General features: G+C 40.3%; 1 protein-coding gene across 1 annotated transcript; it reads right to left on the reverse strand.

Annotated features, from left to right (window-relative positions):
* Positions 1-380: 380 nt before the first annotated feature.
* LOC103184983 (protein downstream neighbor of Son-like) lies at positions 381-27,805 on the reverse strand. The gene is made up of 9 exons (XM_007903269.2): positions 27,472-27,805; positions 17,605-18,080; positions 16,301-16,489; positions 14,317-14,495; positions 11,871-12,049; positions 6,159-6,264; positions 5,029-5,148; positions 3,028-3,214; positions 381-1,541 (listed from the first exon to the last, which is right to left on the reverse strand). Exons 1-9 carry the CDS (start codon positions 27,803-27,805, stop codon positions 1,344-1,346), a joined length of 1,968 nt encoding a protein of 655 aa, XP_007901460.1. The 3' UTR covers positions 381-1,343.
* Positions 27,806-27,855: the final 50 nt, after the last annotated feature.

Genomic DNA, 27,855 nt, shown 5'->3' on the forward strand with positions numbered 1-27,855 from the left:
TCTGAATTGGCTAGAAGTCTGCATAATGTAGCACGATTGCACAGGCATAATGTTTGTTGAAAGTTCCGAACATCAAAAAGACTTCCGTTAAACACATGCCAGTTTTTATAGTTTTGCACCAGCACTTTTCCTTGTTATAACTGCGCAAACCAGATACTTTTTAACCGTCAACATCATTTCAAAAAAGGCATTGTAATACGGAACAGTTTCAAATTCCTTCTTTTCACAATATTAAAGGCCACATTTCTATTTAATCATTATAATTATAAATATATTGTCCACATCAGTCACAATAAAGACCCACAAGGGCAATGCGATGGTGAGGCGAGGGGAAAGAGGAAGAAAAATACTACAGTGCATTAGTTTTAATAACTTTTCAAAAAAGATTCTGACAGCTATTGCATCAGAAAAATGTGTGGTTGCAGGAAAATATTGACATGTTAAACAATACATCTTCCACATTGTACATTTAATTGACATCAAGACACATTATTTAATAACTCTCATGTCACTAGGTATGTCTTGCGTCAAACAGGTCATTGACATAACATGAAAAGGCAAACAGGTTACACAGTGTTCCAAATGATTGAGTGCATAACAGTGGTTTAACCAATAGAAATTATATTTTCTTTATTGCAGCTGCGTAATATATGCTTCATGCACCAAAAATAGATACTTGTATATAATTTGTTTTAATACCCTAAATATTTCATTTGTTTGGTGCAAAATAAATGTGAGCAAAAACAAGCAGCTCTTTGTGTTTTACCTGGGCTTTGATAATGCCACTTATTTGATCTAGTGATCAGTGACTGATATGATACATATATATTTATTTATATATAAAAAAAATTAGTGCATTCTATTCACATGTCAAATTGTCAAACCAAGTTTTAAAAAAAACCAATATATACATTCAAAATATATGCATTGTGCAGATACTGAAAATGTTACTTTTACAACAATAATTGTATAGTCTTCATAAAATAATTAGGCATCGGTGAATGAAGGAGTCCCTGTGATTTATGACACCAGGAATAGTTTTGGCATGAAACAAAAATATATTTTTACAAAAGTCATAACCACGATAACGCTGCACCTTTGAGATCATTATTGCCCTTAGATTTATGGTCATGGGTTTTTTTTATATTAAAAAAACAAATGTGACAAATGATTTCAATGCAATTCCCTTAATTTCTTAACAGCAGTTTTGACCCATCAGAACAAGGAAGAGTTGAGAAGTGCTATACAATGCATTTCCATCAGTCCTCTGCCAATCGGGATTGTTACTAATATAGCTACTTGCAATCTAATAGGTGAACAAATGCACAATGTCTGGATTTTGCCTAATTAGGTAAATGCACATTGAAGGCAGAAGTGCACTCGTGAACATTAACAACGGTCACTGTTCTACCATATTCGCTACACTGCAGAATGCGGTTGATGCAGTCCATGGAGTGTGGAAGAATTGGTCCTGTGATCTCTAAACTGTACGAGTCTATAGGACCAAGGCAACCCTGGACCTTTCCACTTGTATTTGTGACCTGTGTGAGAGAACAGGAAAAAAAGTCAGTGTTAGCAGTGATGCATATTAAAGTGGCCCACCCCAGGATAGGCAAAAGGGAAGTGGTCTTACCTAAGAAAGAATATCTAAGAGGAAGCGGTTGGTAGCTAGCAAATCTATATTTTGGTTGTGAATTCATTTTTACCTTCATTTTATCTCAGAATGTCTTTTTGGCTTTCTCTCCTACGCTTACCGTCTCTGTCAACCTCTGCATATTCCATCTCCCTGTGGGTTTGTTCTATCTGGTGTCTCACTCTGTGTCTGTCACTCTATAATTATTTCTCTTACCAGTCTTTCGCCGCGAGTTTTTCCCTATCTGTCTTGCAAACTGTACTCTCAGTCACTCATATTCTACATCTGTCCATTTCACCCACAAAATACACAGTTAGAACCACTTTACAGTAAATCTGTGAAGTGCTTTGAGACATCTCAAGACCTAATAAGGCGAATATACCAAATGAAAACATTATTTCCTATACCTTCCTTGCATGTGATCATCATTTTCTTGTTTTTTCACTCTCTTACCTTCAAATATCAAAATCATTCACAATGGCTTCCCCTACCTTCCCATCCTTTCTCTCATTTCCATCTCAGTGACTTAACTTTGTCTCCTTCCTTCCCTCCCTCTGCTTGGTTTCCCTCTATCTCTCCTGCTTCCTTTGTGGAGTCCTGTAGCTCAGTGGTTAGAGCACTCGCCTTGCAAGCGAGACACCTGGGTTCAATTCCAGGGCGAAACCTTGGGCAAGTTTCCTTACTCCACACGCCTAATAATAATCCCTCCAAAATAAAACAATAATAAATTGGTCATTTTCAATCCACGATTGTTTGTGGAACACTGCTGTGCGCAATTGGCTGCCGCGTTTCGCCCACAAATATACAGTCAATTCACTTTACAGTCTATTCTGTGAAGCGCTTTGAGATGTCGAGAAGACGTGAAAAGCGCTATATCAAATGCAAGGATTATTATTATTATTCCTTCCTTCCCTTACTCTCACTCCCCTTTCCATTTTCTTCCCCTCCCTTCCTTTCCCCAGTCTCTTCTCCTATTTCCCTTCCTCTTTCTCTCACACCCTGCCTCTCACATACTTTTAACAGGAAACAGTATCTGCGTACATAATTTCCTGGGCTAGTGATGAGTGAGATTGCTAATAGAGACCCCTGCAGTGTGGATGGCACTGATAATGAGAGTGAGTTGAGCATATGTGAGAGGTACCTGAAGAGACTGCTAAAATTAAAAGTGGTATAAGTGCTGATATCATTAGTCAATTCAAAAACTGAAAACCATAACAATACGCTACTGAAGGTTACCATCATTTCCTTGTGCTCGATTCTACATTTAGTTTAATAATAAATTCAATTAATAAAAAAATAGACAGTTTAGGTTAAGGATTTGCTTCCCTTATTATCCCTATTTCACTTTGAATTCAACTCAGAAATATGAGCAGCAGTTGGTGATAAAAACTTACCTGAAGCAGCTGCAAAGATGCTCCTGGAAAGGCCACAGGGCAAAGGAGTGTGGGTGGCAATCCCTGCTGCACACCTTCTTGAGGAGCTATATGTGGAGTGTTCATTAGAAATGTTGTTAAGGATGGTGCATAGGGTCCTTCAACAACTACCAGGAACTTCAATTGTGAACCTAGATACCGTTGATGTCTGAAATGAATTAATGTAAGGTAAAACATTTTTTATACATTACTATTGTTATCTACACTTAATTGTTTTTGAAAATTTGTCTTACATGTCGTTATCATGATACAGCTAGAATGTGGCGCGAGCAGGGATTTAGCAGGTCACTATAACTGGGTATCATAGATTATATGCTATATTTTTTACCAATAGGTTGAGGAAATCAGTCACACGATCACAAGATTAGTTTGGTAGAAGACTTTTCAGCTCATCTGATCTCATTTTTCCACAACACCCAGCCTACCATCCTCCCATCAAGCTGCTTTTTAAATGAATCCAGTGTCCAAGCCTCAACCACCTTTCCTGGCCAACAATTAATTACTCTCTGGGTAAAGAAAAACTTCCTGGTATTTGGATTGCAATTGCAATACAGTGACCAGAATTATGCAGTACACTAGGTGTGGTCTGACCAGAACCTATACAGCCTATGACATCTGGGGATCTAAACAGAACTGATTTAGCAATATAGTTCTACATCCTGTTTGCCTTGTTAATTGGAGTGGAGTCCTGTAATTTAGTGGTTAGAGCAATCGCTTCACAAGCAAGAGGACCTGGGCAGGACGAAATGTTGAGCATGTTTTCACACACCCATTTACCTAGAAGTAAATAGGAACCTGGCTGTTAGTCGATTGGCAGATCACTTTTCCGGGGGTAATGATTTCTTCAAAAAAATAATAATTTGGTCACTGCTTTGCGCAATTGGCTGCCACGTTTCAACTACAAAATTTACAGTCAATTCACTTTCACAATTCAAGGGCGAAACCTTGGGCAAGTTTCCTTACTCCACACGCCTAAAAATAATCCCTCCAAAAACAAAAACAATAATAAATTGGTCATTCTCAATCCACGACTGTTTGTGGGACATTGCTGTGCGCAATTGGCTGCCGCATTTCGCCACAAATATACAGTCAATTCACTTTACAGCACATTCTGTGAAGCGTTTTGAGACGTCTAGAAGACGTGAAAAACGCTGTATCAAATGCAAGGATTATCATTATTATTATTACTTTACAGTATAGTCTGTGAAGCGCTTTGAGAAGTCTAGAAAACTTGATAAGGCCCTATATCAAATGCAAAGATTATTATTATTATTGCTGCTCACATTGTTTTGACATGATGAGCAATGAGTCAACTAACACCACAAACACCCCTAGATATCTTTCAGATTCCTCCTTGGACATTCTATCCCATCCATGAAGTACTCATGTTTCCTGTTCTTGCATCCCATATGTATCTGTATTAAACTTCACTTGCCAGTTATCAGCCATTGTGTAAACCCTATCAAGCTCAATCAAGATACAGGTCACCGCTCATAATTAAAACAATTTTCTCTCTGATTCCTGTAGAATTGCTTTGCTTTATATTTCTATGTGTTGTTCCTTCCTACCTCTGTGACCTGCTAAAGCCATATCAACCTATTCGCGCTCGCCACTCAGTCTGCTTCACGTCCCCCGCCTGGCCCGCCCCACCATCAGCAGTCGGGCCTTCTGTCTCTCTGCCCCCACCCATTGGAACTCCATTCCAAAGTCCCTTCACCTTGCTCCCTCCCTTGCCTTCTTCAAGGTACTCTCAAGACCTTCCTCTTTGACTGCGCCTTCAGCCACCCTCCTACCCTCACCCTCCATGCCGTCCACTTGTCCTGATCCCAATCCCCTGCTCGGGTCCAAATCCCTGACTATCCAGCGCCTTGGGACGAACTCCCGATGTGAAAGGCACTATACAAATGTAATTTATTGTTGTTGTTGTGCACTGCAGCTTTGAAACATGTAAAAAAAGGATACCGATCATTTTTTGAAGAATCTGAGTTAGGGGTGGCTTCCTGAGATTCAGTCTTTATTTCACGAGAAAACATTTGCAAATGTGAATTAGCCACTGTTTTTGTCCCATGTTCAATAATATTTCTATAAAAAAAGAATAATTATAAAATTATTACTTCTGGCAACACCAAGACCTACAACGTAATTCAAATCTACACATGATTGGGTTCATTATATACACTAAACAAACGAAACATGCAGAACCCATCACTATGCTTAAAAGTATTCAAAGCAGAATTCCATTTATGCAATCTACATATAGGAAAGTCCATGTTTGGAATGGTATGGCCACTCTCTTCATTCTTTGGTCATTTTTCTCCTTCCCATCCTCAACGATCATTGAAAACGAGAATCATCAACAGAGCCCAACTCCAACTCGGGTGCCAAGCCAGGACCGTTAAGAACCTTGGGACGTCCTGCTGATGTGAAAGGGTTAATTTGTATTGAATAACACATTTCACATTGGGAGGATAAATCAAAAGCTTCACAGGATAAGTGTAGCGACCGTGTATTTTGTAGGCAAACCAGCAGCCAATTTGCTGTGCCACAAATCACTTTAAAATGAATGACCATAAGAACATAAGAAATGCTAGGCGATAAAAAAGACCAAGGTCCATCTAGTTGCCCTACCTGGTGGTTGCATGCACATATCCCGAACTACCTATGTATTTGGAGGATTGTTGACCAGGACACAGGGAGAAAGACCCTCTCTTTTCAAATAGTGCCATGGGACCTTTGATACCCACTGGAAAAGGCAGACAGGATCTTAGCTTAACCTCTCACCTGTAGGATGGTACCTCCAACAATGCAGTGCACGAGCATTACTCTGCTGGACTGTCAGCCTAAACTATACGAGTTCAAAGTCCCAACGTCTGCAACTTTCTAACTTAGAGGTAAGGATGCTACCAATTGAGCCAGGCTGACACCTGGACATTCCCTGAGGTGCAAGAGTAGGGGCTGCATTATGACTACCGGTCTGATAGGTAAGGAGAAGTATAGGGAAAAAAAGCTAAAATATAAACATCAATGGAAATATCAACCCTTTTCTGACTCAGCTAGCAGCAAAAATGCTGATGGTACACTTGTGTACTCACAAGAAACCTGGCCTCGAACACATTGACGAGTGCTCGACTGGTGAAGAAAGACTTATTTTCCCATTTTCTCGAGGATGTTCCACTGAATATATCGAAAACACAACCTCTGGAAGATAAGAAGCATGCTATTAGGGAAGTTATGGTGGAGAGATTATTTGCAAATAAACCAACTTCTTTTAAATAAGTTAGGGTGGCCAACCAGCCGCTCTTCTAGGGCAGAAGTGAAGCTTCTTGAAACAGGACCATCAGAGTCGTGACAGCTATGGTCGGAACACAATCTAACTCAAAGGTGCAATTGTGCACTTCTGCACATACATGGGAGTTGGCTATTTTTCATTAAAACTGTGTCTGAACCCACGCATGAGTGTCTTACTCTTTTTACTTGTTCCAAAGTGCTGTTGTGCAAGTGAAAGCTGCCATTCGACACTGCACAACCAAGGAACATCCGTGCATTCGCAGAACTTACTTCAGAAAGCAAGTAGCAAATACGAACACATGTACATATCTTCTGCCACAAGCACAGATTTCAATCAAAAAGCGATGGGAGGAAAGAGAAAAAGAGACACCCAGATCCGTGAGACTGCCAAGGTAACTCACAATACGAGCAAGCACATGGCACAGGACTTCTCCAGCGTGGGCCAGCCTACCAGTTAGGGCTTTAATTTGTAGGATTAAGGACCACTCTACATCTACAAATATGCCTTTTGATTATTTTTGACCTGCCTGATTTTCCTCCAAATCAGTTTAACTTCCTAGAGAACCATTAATAAGTTCTCCTCCTCCCTCAAACAGGAGAATATTTTAGGTAGCTAATGAATATGCTATATTAAAAATACTTGTACCTCTCTGTCACTATCCAATTTGCAGTTCTGCTCTTGAACTTTGGAAGGTTGGCCACACCTGAACCAGGTTACCCTTTAACCTACAATGGTCGAAGGATCACATAAAGGTTATCCCACACTGTGGGACTTTGTGTATTTTGTAAGCGAACCGGACAGCCAATTTGCACATAGCAATCACTAGACTTTACAGAAAATCTTGTGGAGTCCTGTAGCTCAGTGGTTAGAGCACTCACCTCGCAAGCGAGAGACCTAGGTTCGATTCGTGGGCAGAGCGAAACCTTAAGCAAGTTTCCTTACTCCACACACAAGCCTCTGTTTACCGAGCAGTAAGTAGGAACCGCTTGTTAATCAATTGGCGGATCGCTTTTCTGGGGGTAATAATAATTTGGTCACTTCAATCCATGACTATTTGTGAGACAGTGGCAATTGTGTGTCTGGTTTCACCCACAAAGAAAATCATTCTAAGGTTTATTTGTACTTCATATCTGAGCTATTGTTTTGCAACTGCAAAGATAAATAAATACCAATTAAACCATGGAAAATGGTATTCAAGTACAACCTTGTTAGTTTACCAGATAAGAGGAATCTATGTTTAAATGATACATATACTGTCATCATAATTGAAATGGATTTCATACATCATAATACAATTAAAGCTAAATAAATTTAAAAGTTTATCTTTAAAATCTGTTGCTCCAAAATTCCAGTCTTAGCCTGGAAGATTAAGTTGTTTTAAAATTTAAGATTGCGCAGAAACATTTATTTTTGTAAAATTCTCTCTCAAATTGGTAGCTTTTTTTAAAAAAAACTGTGACGACATATTTAAAAAATGTCCACAATCTCAACCTTTACAAGTTATTTTTATGTGAGGTTTTATACAGTAACTAAAATAATACAACTCACATTTATATAGTAGCCTTCATGGGGGTATCATCTTGGAGTACTTATTCAGCAATTTACAAGGTAAAAGCATTTCTTAAAATATACACATATATGACAACACACACACACACATTTTAAAGTCCAAATGCAAAAGGTTTCAGATGCCCTTCAGTGTTTATTTCGGAAATGCCTTCTCTTTCACAGAGGAAATAATTTAGGGATATCAGAACCTGATTCCTTCTAAATGACTGAGCGCACTTTTCTTCCAAAGTTATTTTACAAAGTCCACTAAAGTTCTTCATCAAAGCCAAGGACCAGATTCCTAATTGATACAAAGTACCAGCGGATGACTCACTACAATACAGAGAGAGTGATTTGAGAGGAAATTAGATAGCAACTGATGTCAGTTGGTGGAAAGTCATAATGATAATTAGATACTACTTTAGAGTTCAAGGGCTACATTTCACAGCATGGGCTCATGAAAGCTTCGTCTATTTACTGCATCTATATCTATTTTAATAAAAATTCTTTGACAGAACCATTAAATTTCACCTATTTATCAGTGGCCAATGCAGCCCATCTACATCCTCTAGTATCTCACCTCTCCTAAGCAAGGAAGTGAATGACAAGCACCAGGAGAGATGTGTAGGCATATATGCTGAGGTAGGTAAAGTGGAGCGGGAACTTTATCCTTGGAGTGAAAATGAAGCATTCTCTGTCTTTTTGCCTCTCCTTCCTGTCTATTTTTCTACGTACATATCTTCAGGCTATCAATGAATGTACAGGCCCCCAACATATGTAATAACTATCTAATTGTCCAACAATGACAGTATATATATATATATAAAAAGTAAGTAAATATATATAAATTATATACATGGTTATATTTCCTATAGTGCTTTATCATTTTGAAACACCTCAAACAGATTTACAATAATTCCTGTTTAGTGTAGCGACTGTGGATAATGTGAGACATATCATGTAAAGTTTGTTATATCTATAGTATTTAAAATTTACAAAACACAAAGGAAAAACAAATCAGGGTAGATTGCCATACACAAATGGTTAAAAAAAACATAGTTCTCTTCTAAGAGGAAACTTAATCCAACGGAAAATATTTCTTTTTTCGATTATTTTCATTATTTCTAATGTATAAATTGATGCATTAACTTTGTATTATTGCTGTATTGTAACGACCAGTTTCATTATCACAATATCATTATCACAAAGGCAGTAAACAGGCATTTAGTGCCCTCTGCTGACTCACTATAGTATCAGTGGTGCCCTTGAAAATTCTTCAGAGTACAAAAAATAAGCCTACATTCAATTATGGCTTGAGTACCTGAAGTAATTATTTATACTCTCCCAGCAACACCCCACCTCCACCCCTTTACTACAACACTGAGGGCTGTAAGCTAAGCTTGTTTTTAGACATTCAGCTACACATTTCATGTCTTTGTAGCAGAAACCTAACAGCTTCACAAATGCATCTACAACAACAAAAACAAAATTACATTTGTATAGCGCCTTTCACGTCGGGAGGACGTCCCAAGGCGCTGGACAGATAGAGTTACGGTCCCGAGCTGTGGGTCGGGGTGGGGGAGGGTGGAGGGCAGGGGGGGAAGCAGGGAGATCGAAAGCACGGTTGAAGAGGAGGGTCTTGAGGTGGGTCTTGAAGGTGGCGAGGGAGGGGGCGAAACGTAGGGACTGCAGAATGGAGTTCCAGAGGGTGGGTGCAGAGTGGCGGAAGGACCGCCCCCCGATAGTGGGGTGAGCGAGGCGGGGGACGTGAAGCAGGCCGGAGCCCACTGAGCGGAGGGATCAAACAGGGTGGTAGGGGATTAGGAGGTCGCAGAGGTAGGAGGGAGCAAGCCCGTGGAGGGCTTTGAAGGTAAGGACCAGGATCTTGAACTGTATCCTCTGTGTGATGGAAGCCAGTGGAGTTGGGCGAGGATGGGGGTGATAGGGTCGCAGAGCCTAGTGCAGGAGAGGACACTGGCTGCTGAGTTCTGGATGATCTGCAGCCTATGGAGAGAGGAGTTGGGGAGGCCGACAAGCAGTGAGTTTGCATAGTCAAGCCTTGATGTAATAAAGGCATCTACAAAATACAATTTCAGTTCTTCTAAAGTCTCTTGAACCATAAGCTAGAGTGCATCTATACTGACAATGTGGAGATTGAAGATTCCCTCTATGCCTGCAGCAGTCTCTATGGCCAATTTAAACCAAACAGCAATCATCCACCAAAACAGTGACTGAAACCTACAAACAGCAGCTGTTTTAATGTCAGAACGAATCAAAAAATGAACATATTGTATAGATTTATATTCAGTACTGAAGTTCTATAGCTTCCCAAATTACTAATGGTCTTATCACACTTTGCACCACTTAAAAGCGAGGCAGCTAAAATTCAGCATATGTTCTTTCTATTTAGAACAGGTACAGTTTAACCATTGTAAGCCATATAATTGAAAGTTTTCTGGCAAAGCTGACATCATATTGCCAAGTGCAGTCCTTTGCAGAATGCTTGTGAGGCATTAAACATTTGGTCTACTTGAGACAAGCTACTTTCAGGAGCAAAGCTATTGTACTTTTAAGGCCATTAAAGCCATTTTGTGTTCTGCTATAAGATAGTCACTATACTTTATAGCAAATCCTGTGAAGCCCTTTGAGACATCCTCCTGACCTGAAAGACACTATAACAAACGCAAGGATGATGATTATTATTATAATTGTTCCAAGTGTATCATAATTAAGGGCATTATAGTGAGGGGGAAAGCATCGAATGTAAAGCATACTTTGCAACAACAAACAAAAAAAATTGCCTTTATATACCGCCTTTCACGTCAAGAGGACATCCCAAGGTGCTGGTCTACAGGTAACACATACAGACTGCAAATTAAATGTTTGTAACAATTCACATTTGTAGTGGAAATGGCAGAGTAGAACAATATTTTTAACAAGTGGCAAACCATCTTAGGTCATGTATAATATTAAAGCAATGCATATAAAAGCGCCCTGTAATCACCTGTTTCAGCTCTTCCTTACAATAGATCTCTCTCTATTGCAATATGCCATTTTCTGTTTATTTCACCAGCTATCACTGTGGCTTGTCTCACTAAGATTGTGGACAGCTTTGAATAGTGGACAATGCCCAGCAGGCACTGGGTTGAGACCGCTCGAACATAGCCTCTCGTGGGGCTCCTGCAGCCAGCAGCAAGAAGACTTTCAACCCATCTGTCAAGGCTTGATTGAAACTTATTGCTCATACGTGAAAAGACAGTTAAACCAACTCAAAGTATCATTCCTTTCTCATTTCAGGCCTGTGGTACTATGTGATGATAAACCAAGTTGGTTAAAAATGCCTCAAGACTTCAAGTAAAGAACCTCTTGGATCCTAATGTTGGTCCCTGAGTTGACCTGCTGTACGCAGCTTGCCAATCCATTCAGTTATACTTGAGCCAGATGACAATATGCCCAGTATATCTGGTTCGATGGCCATTGGAAAATAGCACAAACCAAAAAGGATGATGTGACTGGCCCCAATCAGGTTCCCACTTGTCCTCCATAAATCGTTGCTGTAAAAACTGTATGGACAGTTAGCCCGCAATCGTGAACAGTACCTATCCTTAGTAACTAAATCCAAAATTGGCAAATCGTGGAAAGACTGCAGCCTCCTCTCAACTGAATTGGGTTGCAAACTATTTTTGTGTAAAACGACAGGTTGTAATGCTCTACCCCATGCACTCTACTCATTATATCAGAAGAGTGTTATTGCACATCATAAAATTAAAAATAATCTGTTATAAAAAAATTAAAAAGAACCTTGCTGATTTAATGTACTCTAAGTTACATTTAGCATTTCTCTTTGCATTCATTACTATTCCTACTGTTTCACTCACAAGTGTGCTAGTTTCTATAGTGTTACCACATTCAACTCTAAAAGGCATTATGCAATGGACAATCCCAATAGTAAAGTACTGTCTATTACCGGACAGCCTCATTGCTTCCAAGACTTCCACACTTGCTGGGTATAACAATGCAGTAATCGATTCTCTCCTAGACTCCCAAGCAGCCCTGAAGAGCACCGTGAATTGGTATGTGCACAAGTAAAAGAAAGGGCAGTGACCCGACTGAAGAAGCTCACAAAGTGACCTAAAAGTCGATAACCTGGAATAGAATTTAATATAACAGACACATGAAGAATTAGAAGCAGTTTAAGAAGGTAAAGAAAGATCATATATTCCTTTGGCCAACTTGCTAACAACTATTATTAATTTCAAATAAATTGTCCACTTCTTTCACTTTGGGGGCTGGAAAATGGTTCTTTCTTAAGTTACATTCCCGGTCACTACTCTGTTCTAAAAGATGCAGTGATCAATATTTCAGACCATAATAAAACACCTACCATCTGCTACATCTCTATTTATAGAACTGAGAAAATCATAAATTCTAAACTTACGTGTTTAGTTATTATGATGAGTTCCAAGGCAAGAACAATGTAACATATGGATTGTATAATCTCAATAAAATATTTTAAATATTTTCCCAATAATACTTAAGCATATAATTCACTGGCATGCAGGTACTGTGTTACAACTTTACACATGTGCACAATATTCCCAATTATGGTCAATTTACTGGGAGTTGTTGAATGCAGGATAAGCCTTTGACCAAAGCAAGGGGGAAAAATGATCAGTGAGCATATCTGGGGCCACTGTCACACGCTACCCGAAGGAACATTGATAGAGGTTTACAAACAAGTCACTTGCCCAGCCTCTTGACCCAAGGGGATATAGGTGACACAAAGGAAACCTAAAGAACATAAAAAGATATAACTGAAAAAAACCATGAGTGGAAGAAAGTAAAATGAGAATGGACAAAAAAGAGAACCGAGATAAAGCATTACAAAACTAATTTTATTTGGATATGCAGAACATTCCCTAAGGGTTTTTAAACTAGTATCACTTGACCTTACTCTCAATGAAAGGTTCCAGATTGCAGAATTTTTATGCCACAATTGTGTAAAAAAATTATTATTGCAGTACAGCTCAGAGGTTAGAAAATTATTGGCAGTATTATGTGTTTATTGCTCCATTGGGACTCTCATTACTACACTTTGAAGCATTCTAGTATTCCCTGTTATTTATATTCATGAAACTATTGGTGAATACTTTTCATCAGAGCATTGGGTAGTAAATTCCTCCACGTGCTTTGAGAACACTGGAATGAGTTGCAGTTGTTTTGCTACATGCTTCTGGTCTAGGTACCACAATTTGGGTACCAGGGCAGAGTCAAGTGCACCCACAAAATAACATCAATTGTGGGGGGATGCATTAATATTGCTGAGTGGCACAATTCAAGTTTCATACACTGCAACCAACGATGTGAGCAAGGCAGGTGAGAACAGTTTGCAGACTTGAGAATTTCATACTCAGTGTGAAGTATTTAATGTTTCAGTACCTCAGGAAGTATGGAATTCACCTTGGAATTTGCTATTACAATGCTAGGTCAAAATGTACAACATTGATTAATTCTTTCACCAATTAGTTCACACCACAGAGAGGGCACAAGGTTAGAGGAATAGAAATGTACTTGCTTCTGCCACTATTTATATACATTAATCACTAATAAGCTTTAAGTGAATGAAATATGAAAATTAAAACCACTTTTTAATCTCAATCTTTTGTTTTACTCTTAACAGGATTTTTGCTCCATTAGTTGAAACTTTTCCGTACATTACAAACTCTACCGTGTTCTTAGTTCGAACTCTGCAATCAATGATATAATGACTTCTATTGCTTCAACAGAAATCTAATTACAGAATGTTAAGAGGAATAATAGTCTCAAGAACTTCACACTTTTAAAGTAGGACAAGAATGGATAAACATTTTACCTAAATTATAATAGTGCAGGGAGTGCAGGAAATGGTGTCAGTGTGACATGAAAGCACAGAAGTTGGCCATTTTTTTTTTACCATGCAAAGTCAACTGGTCCATGCACCGAAACCTTTCTACAGGTCCTCAGGATACCTGCTTAAAAGCTTTTTACAATGGACTTGTATTGCACTGCACTTTTAAGGTTTTAAAGAAAAAAAATCTCTTCTAGGTCTATGTTAATGGTTTTTTCCATTAAACCCATTCAAAACAATGTACAACACAAAACCATTGCGAACCATACATTGTAAATTATTAATCTTCAAAATGTTGAGCAGACCAAAGCTGATTTATTTAACAAGAATTGTGCAGGAATTATTTTTAAACAAAAATTAACAGCATCTTTTTAGGTGTATTTCTTTCAGAGTGCTACACAGTTGTGCAATTTTATCTAGGCCTAGATAGCAATACAAATAAAACAGTTAACCCACTGATTTTTCCACCCTAATTCAAATAAATTTTTCCTTTTATTTGATATGTCAGCCAATTGTATTGACTTACCAGTCCTTCATTAAAATGCTCTGTATCCTGAAATCTGGGGACCATTGCAAACCATTATCATTTGACAAATTGTTGACTCCAAATCTTGGAAAAAGCTGCAGCCAAGGAAGGCTGGGATACATCCAATATCCCATACTCTGTTGAAAGGCACATTTTAGAGCAGGACTGTCATCGGGTTCCTTGATAAATAAACAAAATCAAAATGAAACAATGATGATCTCTCATTATTCTACAAAATAACTAAAAGCTTTCTGTGCTCACTATTAAAAATAGGCTAAATGTACCAGGGCAGTTACCAATTGCTTTGCTAAACAAATAGGATACAGAAACAAAATACAATTACTATATTAAAAAAAAGTAATAACGAAAAAATGGTTTATTCACAGATTGGAGATCTTTACTGTATAAGTTTATGTAATAAATGATATTTTCGTTGAACTTTTTAAATGAAGAAAGTCTGTTTATAAAAGACTCCAGTGGGTGTTTATTTTTAATACAGTAGCAAAGCTCTGATGATCCAAGACATGCAACATTTTACAGTGATAGTTGTTGAGGGCAGATAATTAGATTTCAGGCACATTTAATGTTTGGGAAGTGACAACTTCTCTTTTAGGAGGATCTAGCAGTCATGTGTTTCTTGTACCTGGAAGAAAAAAGAGACAGGGAAAGAAAGAGAGGGAGAGAGAAAGAGAGGATAAATAAGAGATACCCAGTCACTCTCAGGCCCAGCCCCATTTTATTTTAATAAATCATTTTCAATTGTCTAAAGGTTAGCTTGTTGTATCTGGTAAAGAAGCATTGCATCAATTTGGGCCTGCGCTGAGAAAGAGCGAATTTGGTCAGAATCTTCTCTGCTTCAGTTGAAAAAGCTCCAATTTAGTCTCTCTTCATAAGGATCATATTTTATTCCCAGTATATTTTGAAATGTTATTTCCCGTCTTTTATGGACTCTGAAAAATCAACTTCCAAATTTATGTAGTGCCTTTCACATAAAAACATCTTAAAGCATTTGAGAATGACAATTAAGACTGAATTTTAGATATTTCCCAAATCTGACACAATCTTAAATGTTAAGATGATTGTCTCCAGCTAGGAACACAAGAAATTCCAGGCCTCCTGTCTTCTTGCCCAATATAGAAGGCCCAAGAAACCAAGCTTTGTTTTCATAGAAGAATGACCAGGGAGAAGAGTATTATTCAATATATTTAAATCATTGGCAAGAGGAAAGTGGAATAATTCTTTGTTCTCAATCAATCAGAAGGATACCTCAATTTAAATGTATCTTAATAGGAGCACTGTGTGAAGGAGTATTGTATGCTCATCTTCCCTGCCATTTTAGATACAAATTAGGAAGCACACAAAACTGGAAAACCTCGACCCCAGCTGGGATTAGCTCTCGGATGGATATTTCTGACTTCCAGAATGCCAATCCATGATATTTTCTTATTGAACCATTCCCAAAACTAACCTTACCAGACAAGTGAAATGGGAGGCCCTAACTAGCAGGTCACACTTCATTGACTGAAAATACTGTAGTAACATCTCCTGTACAAGAGATTTTTTAAAAATATTTTGTTCCAGAGTACCAACATATAATCAGATTACAGCAAAGAAAGATGCCATTGGCCCATCATGCCTTTGCTGGTGCTAGTTTCAATGACTGGATCTTTGCACTCCAATTCCATTCCACTGCTCTTTCCTCCTACCCTTTCATATTATTATATTGAACAATTATCCAACTCCTATATATTTTTATAGATTCATTTGAAGAGTATTAGTAATCCTTATATTTGAGGATTTTTCGCTTTAACTTCCTCCTTCTTTAAGGAGTAGCTACTTCATATGTAAGCCTGGACCTCATCTATTCCCCAGCATTTATTTCTAAATAAGACTGAATCAGATTAAATGTTAGCATGTAAACCATTAAACAGGTATTTCATCTGTACTGAACAGATGCTAGGTGCTTTGTTTTCAAGACCATCACCTGTTTAATGTGAACCTCATCCGGTTTTACTGATGATCTGTGAATGCATCCAGTTCCTGATAATTTGGTGTTTGGTTTTGCCCAGGGGAAAGGAGTAGGTGAGGTAATCAGGATTCTGGTCTTTATACTCCAGTCAGTGAAGCAGTCTGAGTAAACGGGAGGCCACATTAAAGCGCTTTCCGCAGTTGCCTAAGAAAACAAAAATAAAATATGTATATTATATCTGAAGTAAGGCACAATTATTCTTCAAATTAATGTGATATATTCATGTTCAATTATTGATTGTGAAAAGAATTTCCTATATATTTGCACAAAATGAGAATCTTAAGCAACATGTAGGAACCGAGATCAGGTCCAGGAATTGTGCAATTGGCTGCTCCAGGAACAGAATTTCTCCCAAATTGTTCAATAACAGTTACTTAACACAACATTTAAGCATCACTGAAAAAGCATTGGGGGAAAACGGGCTATTATTTAGTATTTTAAAATTGAAAAGGGTGTGTGTAAAAAAAGTACCTAACCCAAGACAGCAAGAAGAGTAATGCTTTTCAAGCTATTTTCAGAGACACAAAATTGAGCCTGAATTTAAGAATTTTCCAAAAATATGCACAATCTTAATTTTTTCAAAAAAAGCTCACAACACTACGACCATGATCTCCATCACCAATACCCTCCCTCCAGTCCCTCTGATTGTCCAGGCAAAGGTAAGGTATCTGAGGTTGATGGGCACCTGTGGAATTGACCGCAGTGTACGAGTCAACAAGAAGTTCAAGAAAGGAAGAGGGCAGAAAACTGCCAAACAAAAAATGCTTCAGATTGTCAAGACTGACACTGAAAATTATACTGAGCAGAGCTTTGGATTGTGGAATACATAACTGCATTGATACATGTTTTGTGTGCACCAATATAATGATAAATGGAAGAAACACACTTAAAATTGTTGGGTGCAGGTTCAGAATTAATCAAAAATCACAAACATGTGCCATCAGTGACCCATCAATAGCAAAACATGGCAGGTAGTCAATTACATCACATGTACAGAATGCTATTTGTACAAGATATGCACAGTAAAGTATAGAATATCATTAATGTGCAGTATTCAGTCAATGCACCTTGAGCTGCTGTCCTTTTGTTCTCCAAACACAGAGACCGGATAAACGCATTGGCAGCAGATAAAGCTACAGAGAACATGCTGTAAAATCAGCATACAACTTATCAACTGAATGAGAAGCAGCCTTCACTGCATAAGGAAGTTGGCTTGGCATTGCAAAGTGTATCTGTGATGTGCATTAATTCCAGCTTACATTGATCTGCTTCCATGAAGAGGTCAAATGCAATGGCATTTCATTAGAGCATTTGGGTTCACCATCTATAAATCTCTTCAGCTCCCCTTTGATGTTATTATATTCAGCCTTCAGATACCTGTGCTCATCTTTCAGACAAGCAATTTCCACATTCAGTTTCTCATTTATTTGAAGCAATGCCTCACACACAGTGGTCACCTGAACACCTTCACAGCCTGAATTTATTTTGAAGATGTCCAGCAGAGTCTGTGCAGCCTCAAACCGTGCTTTTTCATCATCGTCACCCTCCTGATGGTTCAATGAGAATGATGCCATTACAGATCCTTCCTTTTGTATTTCAGGGCGGGTAAAAGGTACTTTGGCTCGTCTGAGAGTATCTTCCTTCAGTTTGTGACCATTCTTTCTCTTTATCCTCTTCTGTGGTGCCATGATGTTTGAAGGATAGCCAAACTGGATTCCATCACATAAAGGCTGGCCTAAGAAGTAATAAGGAAAAAATGCTTCATTTTATACTTTAAATCTTCCAAGAAAAAAGTGATAAGATAACATCATTGACTCCTAGATTGTTACAGCACAGAACAAAGCCATTTGGCCCACCGTGTCTGCACTGGTGTTTTTCTCCACATTAACCACCTACAACAACAACTTGCATTTATATTAGAGACATTACAGGATAATGTCTCGGAGCGCTTAAAGGTGGAGGAGCTTGACACCAAGCCGGGGAGGTGACCGTAAGCACAGTCAAAGAGGAAGGTCTTGAGAAGCAATCTGAAGATGGGCAAGGTGGAGGGGTTGAGACAGAGAATTTCAGAGTTTTGGGGAACAGTGGCTGAAAGCACAGCCGCTTATTTGTTGTAGTAGCTGTGTAGTGTTTAATGGAGTAATGCAGGCCAGGAATATCCCATCTGTGCTGAGTTAGCTGATCTCAGTCAGGACAGCAGTAAGGGTACTACGATGAGTGCCTTTGCCCCAGGTTTAGAGAGACAGAAAAATAGGAGACTAGGTAAAGTAGTGCCATGGACCCAAAATGCGAAATGACCTTCTGTGCTGAAAATAACAGAGTCCTTAACACTTCTTGAAGAAGAAAGTGAAAATAAAACTAATTGTAGGGTCAAACTCTTGGTGATATCCCATGCAATGACTGGACTGGTTGGAAGTTCCTTCCACACCATTCAGCTCCATCTATTTCATTAATGTTCATCTTGTTATATATCTAAGTTGCAATTTTCCCCCCATTATTTTCTATTCTCTCACTTCCTAAAATACATTTACAAGCAGAGTGCTTAAATGTGATTTAACAGAGTTGATTTAATTTATTCACATATAATGAATTATATGCAGTTTAACTCCACTTACATTGGCTGATTGGATACAAAATCAACACTGACAAAAACTGCAGCCATATCTCAAATATATATTGGTACATCTAATGGCTACATAATATTCAAACTGAAGATTTATGGAAGTAAGAAATCTCCACTTAGATAAGCCTTTAGTTTTCTGTGTTTCAGGACTTTCCAAAGTTTATGAGGAGAGCAATAATAATAATAATAATCCTTGCATTTGATATAGCGCTTTTCACGTCGGGAGGACGTCCCAAAGCGCTTCACAGAACATACTGCAAAGTGAATTGACTGTATATTTGTGGGCGAACGCGGCAGCCAATTGCGCACAGCAATGTCCCACAAACAGTCGTAGATTGAAAATGACCAATTTATTATTGTTTTGGGTTTTTGAAGGGATTATTATTAGGCGTGTGGAGTAAGGAAACTTGCCCAAGGTTTCTCCCTCTGCCTGGAATTGAACTCAGGTCTCTCGCTTGCAAAGCGAGTGCTCTAACCACTGAGCTACAGGACTCCACTATCAAATATTTGATATCCAATATCAAACGCATGGAGATTTCCCAGTGTCAAGAATAGAATGTGCGCCCTATATGTCAATTATATGACAGAGTGAATCAGATAGCCAGATAACCTTTCACTACGTTAAACTGAATGCTGTATTTTTAGAGCTGGGTATCTTACTTAAATCAATAACGATTAAAATTATAGAAATTTCACCATTAAAGGACAAAATATTGTTCTCAAGGACTGCTCGTGATAAAAAAAACATCCTAGAACAGATAAAGCTACACTATCTAATATGTGGGCACACATGTAAGGCTTTTGAAATATCAAATATTGCATGTTCCTGGACGCACTTCCCCACAACCTACTTGAATCTATTCAGTCCCATCTTCTGTGAAATTGGACTAGTCAAAGGTTCCTTGTTCCCAGCAGAAATCTGGATCAAGCAGGTATTCCCAGGATTCAATATTTCCAAGCCATTTTATAAATCTATGCGTATTAGACTCCTATGTTACTTTAGCTTTGTTGGAATCATAGTTCTTCCTTCAGTGTGTGCTAAACCTTTATAACTCACTGGTTAGCCCTCAGATGGAGTATTGTGCCAATTCTGGACACCACACTTTAGGAAGGATATCAAGGCCTTGGAGATGGTGCAGAGATTTACCAGAATGGTACCAGGATGAGGAACTTTGTTACGTAGAGAGACGAGAGAAGCTAGGATTGTTCTCCTTGAGCAGAGAAGGCTAAGGGGAGATTTAATAGAGGTGTTCAAAATTATAAGGAGTTTTTGATAGATAGGAATAAACTGTTTCCACTGGCAGGTGAGTTGGTAACCAGGGGACATAATTCAGGTTAGTTGGCAAAAGAACCAATGGGCATATGAGGAGAAAATATTTTGAACATTTTAAGCGCTCTGGGACGCTACCCTGTGTGCTTTGTAAATGCAAGTTGTTGTTGTTATATATAGGAGTCCTGTAGCTCAGTGGTTAGAGCACTCTCTTTGCAAGCGAGAGACCTGAGTTCAATTCCAGGCAGCTCAGGGCGAAACCTTGGGCAAGTTTCCTTACTCCACACGCCTCATAATAATCCGTCCAAAAACAATAATAAATTGGTCATTTTCAATCTACGACTGTTTGTGGGACATTGCTGTGCGCAATTGGCTGCCGCGTTCGCCCACAAATATACAGTCAATTCACTTTACAGTGTGTTCTGTGAAGCGCTTTGGGACGTCCTCCCGACGTGAAAAGCGCTATATCAAATGCAAGGATTATTATTATTATTAGAGTTCTTATGGTCTGGAATGTACTGCCTGAAAGGGTGGTGGAAACAGATTCAATAACAACTTTCAAAAGGTAATTGGATAAGTATTTTAAAAGGAAAAAATTGCAAGCTATGAGAAAAGAGTGGGGGAGTGGGACTGATTGTGAAGCTCTTCCAAAGAGCCAGCATAGGCACAATGGGCCGAATGGCCTCCTTCTGTGCTATAATATTCTATGATTCTATGATTTTATATGACTGTCAAGTAGAACACATTCTAATTTTAGGTTTCAAAATCAGCAACAAGCACCCCCTAGGTGAGGTACAGGGTGGATTAAAGAGTAAAGCTCCCTCCGCTCTGAGAAAAATATGGCTCAACTCCAAGCTTAGAAGAAAAACATTTTACAGCAACAGTAAGATGTTCTGATTTACGACAACGGCCAATTTTGCACCCTCTGAATGATTGCCAATTTGGCTTCAAGTATGGGCAGTGTGGTGCCATGGCACAGGATTGAGAATATACAGCACACATCACTAAAACACTTAAAACCAGCAGATTAAGCTGCTTTCAAACTCAATATCCAAAATTATATTTACATTATTCTGAACTCACTGCACCAACAGTAAACGGTTTCTCCTTCACTTTCCCCACTGTAGCCTCAACAAGATGGATTCAGACACAAAATTCTGCAGGGAAAGTAGCTATTTTATGTGTGCTGTACACTTCTGCTGGCAGAAGAAGCATTCGGAATTTATATTGCTGACTGAATGACTTTTATGTTGCTGCGTTTGTTGCTGTAGATAGAACATAATAACTCAAAACTACAGAACAAGGAGAGAACATTCAACCCATCAAGCCTGCTCATTTTAAATGATTTTACACAATCCCAATCATTATCAAATCTTCCCAACATTCATTCATCTCATGCGAGTCATAACGTATCTCCTGAGCGTCACTAATTATGAGTGATTTAACCTCTAGGATGATAAACTCTGAAATTTCACTTTAGCCTCTCAAGGTAAAACTCTAATCCATCAATGTAACTGACAACCTTTAATAACTAACTGCATTACATTTTATATCTATTAATGACCTAAACTTGGGTATAGGGAGCACAATTTTAAAGTTTGCAGATGACACAAAACTTGGAAACATAGTAAACAGTGAGGAGGATAGTAGCAGACTGCAGGAGGATGTAGACAGACTGGTGAAATGGGCAGACAAGTGGCAGATGAAACTTAAGAGAAGTGTGAACTGATGCTTTTTGGGAGGAAGAATGAGGAGAAGCAGTATAAACTAGATGGTACAATCGTAAACCGGGTGCAGGAACAGAGACCTTGGGGTTCACGTACACAAATCTTTGAAGGTGGTAAAAGAAGTTGATAAAGCTGATAAAAAAAAGCAAATGGGATCCTTGGCTTTATAGAGACACAGAGTACAAAGGCAAAGAAATTATGCTAAACTTTTATAAATCACTGGTTAGGCCTTAGCTGGAGTATGATGTCCATTTCTGGACCACACTTCAGGAAGGATGTCAAGGCCTTGGAGGGTGTAAAGGAGATTTACTAGAATTATACTAGGGATGAGGGACTTCAGTTATGTGGAGGCTAGAGAAGCTGGGATTAGCTTAGATCAGAAAAGGTTAAGAAAAGATTTAATAGAGGTATTAAAAATTTTGAGTTGTTTTGGTAGAGTAAATAAGGAGAAACGGTTTCCATTGCTGCTAAAATAATCCAAATAAATTTGTCAAACTTAATGATTTGCAATACCATGATGTGGATGTTACCAAAATCATTGGGCAGCTGTGTTCAGAGTTCAGATGAGCTACTTCCAGTCTAAGATTTAGTAGATGATAGAGATTCAGAATGAGCACTTAGCAGCCAAATGCAAATGCACCGCATATACTGTTCTAGCCTGTGCAGCTGGCACATTTGAGTAGTACAGTTAAATCGTAATGGTTTCTTAGTCCCAAATAATCCTAAATCCTATGCAAATCATCTCCTAACTCGCAATGCCCCGACCACACTTACCCACTGCATTGAAGTACCACATGTGCAGTGTTCCATTTGAAACGATCGTGGGAAAGAAAGTCTTGACACGTCACTGCATGTGCACTTAACGGCTGCATTGAAGTATACATGTTCAGTTTTCCACAAAAAAAGTCTTGACCCGTCACTATACGTGCAAATAGCCGCTGCATTGACGTACACATGGGAAGTGTTCCATTTGAATAACAATAAAATTACATTTATGGAGCGTCTTTCACGTCGGGAGGACATCCCAAGGCGCTGAAAGAAGGATGTGAAACAAAGTCTTGACCCGTCTCCGCATGCGCACTTATTGACTGCAATGATATACGCTTGTTCAGTATTCCATTTGAAATAAGTGCGGGAAATGAAGTCTTGACCTGTCACTTGGCATGCGCACTTACTGGCTGCAGTGATGAAGTGCAGTACAGTGAACCCCGTTGAAACAATTGTGAAAAACAAGGTCTTGACCTGTTATCATAGCATCAGGAAATACAGGTACAACTAAATGCAAGTCAGTAAACCTTATACTTGTTTATTGTATTGTTATGTGTCAGTTGCATGAAATCCAATTTATACATCACTTTGCCTGTACTCAGACTTTGTGTAATTTGTTCTAAATGGTACAGTCCCAATTGATACTACCTTTTACCTGTAATAATTAAAATAACCCTGTGAAACAGACATCAATTTATATGTCTATATAAATGCCTTTCATATAGAGAGAATATCTCAAGGTGTTTTACAATGACTGAGTATCAGCTGAAGCTGAGCAGTGCGATGGGGGCAGGGGTGTGTGTGTTGGTGGGGGTGGGTGGGAAGAGGAAGGGATAGGATACGAGAGTGTAGTTAATGAGGTAAGTTTTGATAAGGATTTTAAAAACAGAAAGGGCGAGGGTGAGGTAGCCAGAGTTTGTAAGAGAGTTCCAGACAATAGGAGCAAAGTCTCTGAAAACTCACCTGCCGATGGTTGGCTAGACTGGGTAGGGAGGCATGAAGTTAGCCAGAATTGGCAGAGCGGAAGGAATTATGTAGATTAGTCACAGAAGATTGCAGAGAGAGGGGAACAAGGTCATGGAGTTATCTGATGGCAAAAGGTTCTTAATGTCAATCTCCTTTGGGGATAAGGAGTCAATGGATGAGTTTCAGTTAACAGCAAAATTACATTTGTAAAGCGCCTTTCACATCGGGAGGATGTCCCAAGGTGCTGGACAATCGGCGTTTCGAACCCGAGCAGGGGGTCAGGATTGGGGAGGGTGGGGGCCAGGAGGGAAGGAGGTTGACCAAAGGCATGGTCGAAGAGGACGGTCTTGAGATGGCTCTTGAAAGAGGCAAGGGAGGGGGACGAGGCAGAAGGATTGCGGGATGGAGGTCCAGAGGGTGTGGACAGAGTGGCTGAAGGTCCGCCCGTCAATGGTGGGGCGGGCAAGGTGGGGGACGTGAAGCAGCCCGCAGCCTGCTGATCGGAGGGAGCGGGCAGGTTGGTAGGGAGTTAGGAAGTTGCAGAGGTAGGGGGGAGCAAGGCCATGGAGGGCTTTGAAAATGAGAACCAGGTTCTTGAACTGTATCCTCTATATGATGGGAAGCCAGTGAAGTCAGGCGATGGTGATAGGGTCAAGGAGTCTGGTGAGGGAAAGAGCACGGGTTGCAGAGTTCTGGATGATCTGCACCCTATGGAGGGAGGAGTTGGGGAGGCCAAGAAGCAGGGAGTTTGGGTAGTCAAGCCTGGGTGTTATGAATGCGGGTATGAGGTCTTGGCGGCCTGTGGTGTGAGACAGTGGCGGAGCTGAGCAATGTTGCGGAGGGGGGAAAGGCGGAGGGGGTCATGGCATGGATGTGGGGTATAAAGGACAGTTGAGGGTTGAACACGACGCCGAGGTTCCGTATTGGCTCCGTGAATGCATCCATGGAGGGAAATACTGTCAGCGCCTGAAGTAAGGAGGCGCTGACGGGAACCAAGCAGGAGGGCCTTGGTCCTGTTGACATTCAACTGCTGGAAGTTAGCTCTCATCCAGGACCTGATGTCCGACAGGCAGTCAGTGAGGACAGCAGTGGTCCTGGAATTGAGGGTGGAGGCAGAGAGGTAGAGTTGGGTGTCATCCGCATACATGTGGAAGTTGATACCATGTCTGCGGATGATTTCACCAAGGGGGAGCATATAGATATTGAAAAGAAGATGGCCAAGGACAGAGATCTGAGTGATGCCACATGTGAGGTGTGGGGGCTGGAGGAGGAGCCGTTAGTGGCGACGAAATGGAGACGGTGGGAGAAGTAGAATTCCCACCAGGCAAGGGAAGGACCATGGACATTGAGCTGAGTGGAGGCTAGAGTGGTCGATAGTGTCGAAGGCAGCAGAGTGGTCGAGGAGGACAAGGAGAAAGCTCTGGTCACAGATGTTCAGAGTATCGTTAGTGACTTTGACCAGGGCTGTTTCTGCGACAACTCGTTCCAGAGCCTTGGAGAGGATTGGGAGGTTGGTGATGGGGCGATAGTTTGAGAGTAGATATGGGTCCAGGGTAGGTTTTTTGAGGTTGGGGGTGATGACAGCTGTTTTTCAGGGAGTGAGGTAGTAGCAGAAGTGGCAATGTTGTGGAGAGGGTTAATAGTGGTCTTAGTCAGAGCCTGGATGAAGGGTTTTAAGAGAACTGAGGATCGGATGCTGAGGTTGAAGTGAGTAAATAGTAATATGGTTAATGCCCAAGATGAGAAGATGTTGATGGAAGCTGAGAATAGCCTCAGAGTAATCCATCTCTGATAGGAAATCTGGTAGGCAGTAGTAATAGAGTCGAGGGTAGAGGCAGAAATGTAGAGTCAGGTGGTCAATAGTGTCGAAGGTGACAGAGAGATTGAAGAGGGCAAGGAATCACGGGGAGGCCTGGTTGCAGATGTTGTTCCTGACTTTTACCAGGGCTAGCTTGGTACTGCGGGCAAGGCAGATGTCAGATTGGAAGAATGACGATTGGATTGAAGAAGAAAGCCAATTTGCACACAATGTCTCACAAACAACCATAAAGTGAATAATCAATTTTATTTGGGGGATTGTTGGCCAGTACACCAGGAGAAACTACTTTCTCTTTACAAACAGTTCCATGGGATCTTTAACATCCATCATCACAGGCAGAGAGGGCCTCGATTTAACATCTCATCCAAAGGACGCCACCGCTGACAATGCAGCGCATGCCCAACACTGCACTGGAGTATCAGCTTAGATTTAATGAGCTCCAAGTCCCGACATGTGGCTTGAACCCGCAACCTTCTGACTCAAGAGTTGACAGTCCTACCAATCAAGCCAGATTGACACACTGGAAAGGGTTCAAGGGAGGAGGTGATAGGATTTCATGTGGGAGATAACAGAAATAAGACGGCGTCAAAGGTGTGAAGGATGGAGGTGGGGGGGTAGAGGAAATAGAGCCAGCTAACCATATCTTATTGATTTTCGACACCAGGATGTTCATGACCTCCTCAGTGTTGAAGGTGAACACTTGTGGCTGCCGTCCAGTACTGAAGCACGGATGCTTACAAGATGCTTATGGCTGAACTCAGGAAATAAAGGACACTAACATAAATTACAATTTACAATTATACAGCACCTTTCACATTAGGAGGACATCTCAAAATGATTTTTTACTGGATTACTGAACAGACAACAGGAATTGATGAGACAAAAAGTGAATAGCATATTTTGACAGTCTGTCGTATAGAATAGGCTAATTTGCAGCTCATGCCAATGACCTTGACCTCTATGGTACTCAAAAAGCTTTATACAATAAAGCTCAGGACCGTTAGCACACACTAAGAATAGAACTGTTCTGCTGTTTACAGTGACTATTTCTGATGACAATGCAGTAATAACCATTGTCCATTTTAAACTCCAACACTATAAGGTTCAATGAAGAATCAGATCAGTTAGTATCAATGTACTGTGCACATTTTCCAATTCATCAAAATTAGAGAGTGTAATGGGGGTGGGGGGGAGGAGAAAAGGCAACAAGCAGAGCCCAAATGACCTACATGGAGATGGTAGTAAAATTGTAGAGGGCAATGCGTAAAGACTCTCGTTCAATTGGCGAGTAGTAGAAAAAGATTTGCAACATGTTACCATTTTTTTAAAAAAAGCCAGATCATTTAGTGTTGTTTATAGTAGGGAATTATAATAGAAATGAATAAGCATTAGGGACGTTGGGATTAAAGCTCACATGTTGGAAATCTCTCAAAACCAGATCAAAAGCAAATAACAAGTTATTCTTTTTTTTGTGTGTGTGGGGGTGGGGTGGGGGGTGGGAAATAGCACACACATAACAAAGGCGAGCATTTTACAAGGTGCACCAATAACTTCTGAAACAACCAGCAAAACACAGCTCAGGTACCATCCCCATCCCTTCACTAAAAACCCTGTACCCAAAGCCCAAGCTGCTGCTGCTGCTGCTGCTGAATTAAATACCCCCCACACAACTCCAAACCCCGCAAAGCAAAACCGAATGAAGTGAATGAAAGAAAAAAAAACACAACACATGAAAAACCCGCAAAGCAGCTGATCCGATGACATGTGTGGGGGAAGAGAGAAAGTGGGAGAGAGGAGAGAGAGAGAGGAGAGGAGAAATGAGAGAGAGAGAGAGAGGTTAAACAACATCTTTAAACAAAATCCTGACATACAAATCGCCCACAAACAGAGAGAGAGAGAGACACAGAGAGACAGAGAGGGAGGGAGGAGGATGGAGTAAAGCAGTGACAGGACCTGGGGTGTTGGTGTTGGTGCTGGTGCTGTGGGGCTGTGGGCGGCCGGGCCTGGCCCTGGCCCCGGCCCCGGCTCCGGCTCTCTCGACCTTGAGCGGGAAGAGAAGGGGCACATTGTTCATGTAGGTCTTCTTGCCGCCCGGGAAGTGCGCGTCGCACACTTTGTGGTGGGCTTTGGGCTGCCACACGCTGAACTTCCTGCGGTCCAGCCGGGCCAGGTGGTGTATCCAGGCCGCCCTCAGCTGCTCGTTCTTGGGGAAGACGTGGAAGGAGAGCTCCTTGTTCTTCAGGGTGTTGTTGAAGCAGCCCGGCACGCAGCAGTACGTGCCCACCATGGCCGGCCGCTCATTCGGTCGCCAGGGCAGCGGTAACTGGGGGAGGGGGG

Source organism: Callorhinchus milii, unplaced genomic scaffold (assembly GCF_018977255.1).
Source record: "Callorhinchus milii isolate IMCB2004 unplaced genomic scaffold, IMCB_Cmil_1.0 Scaffold3, whole genome shotgun sequence".
In the NCBI taxonomy this organism is placed as follows: Eukaryota; Metazoa; Chordata; class Chondrichthyes; order Chimaeriformes; family Callorhinchidae; genus Callorhinchus; species Callorhinchus milii.

Coding starts and splice junctions, on each gene's coding strand:
- LOC103184983 (XM_007903269.2), bottom strand. CDS start 27,805: ATGGTGGGCACGTACTGCTGCGTGCCGGGCTGCTTCAACAACACCCTG. Junction 16,490..17,604: donor CTTCATGGAAGCAGATCAAT/GTAAGCTGGAAT, acceptor TTGTTTTCTTAG/GCAACTGCGGAAAGCGCTTT. Junction 3,215..5,028: donor GATTCTTCAAAAAATGATCG/GTATCCTTTTTT, acceptor AATTCATTTCAG/ACATCAACGGTATCTAGGTT.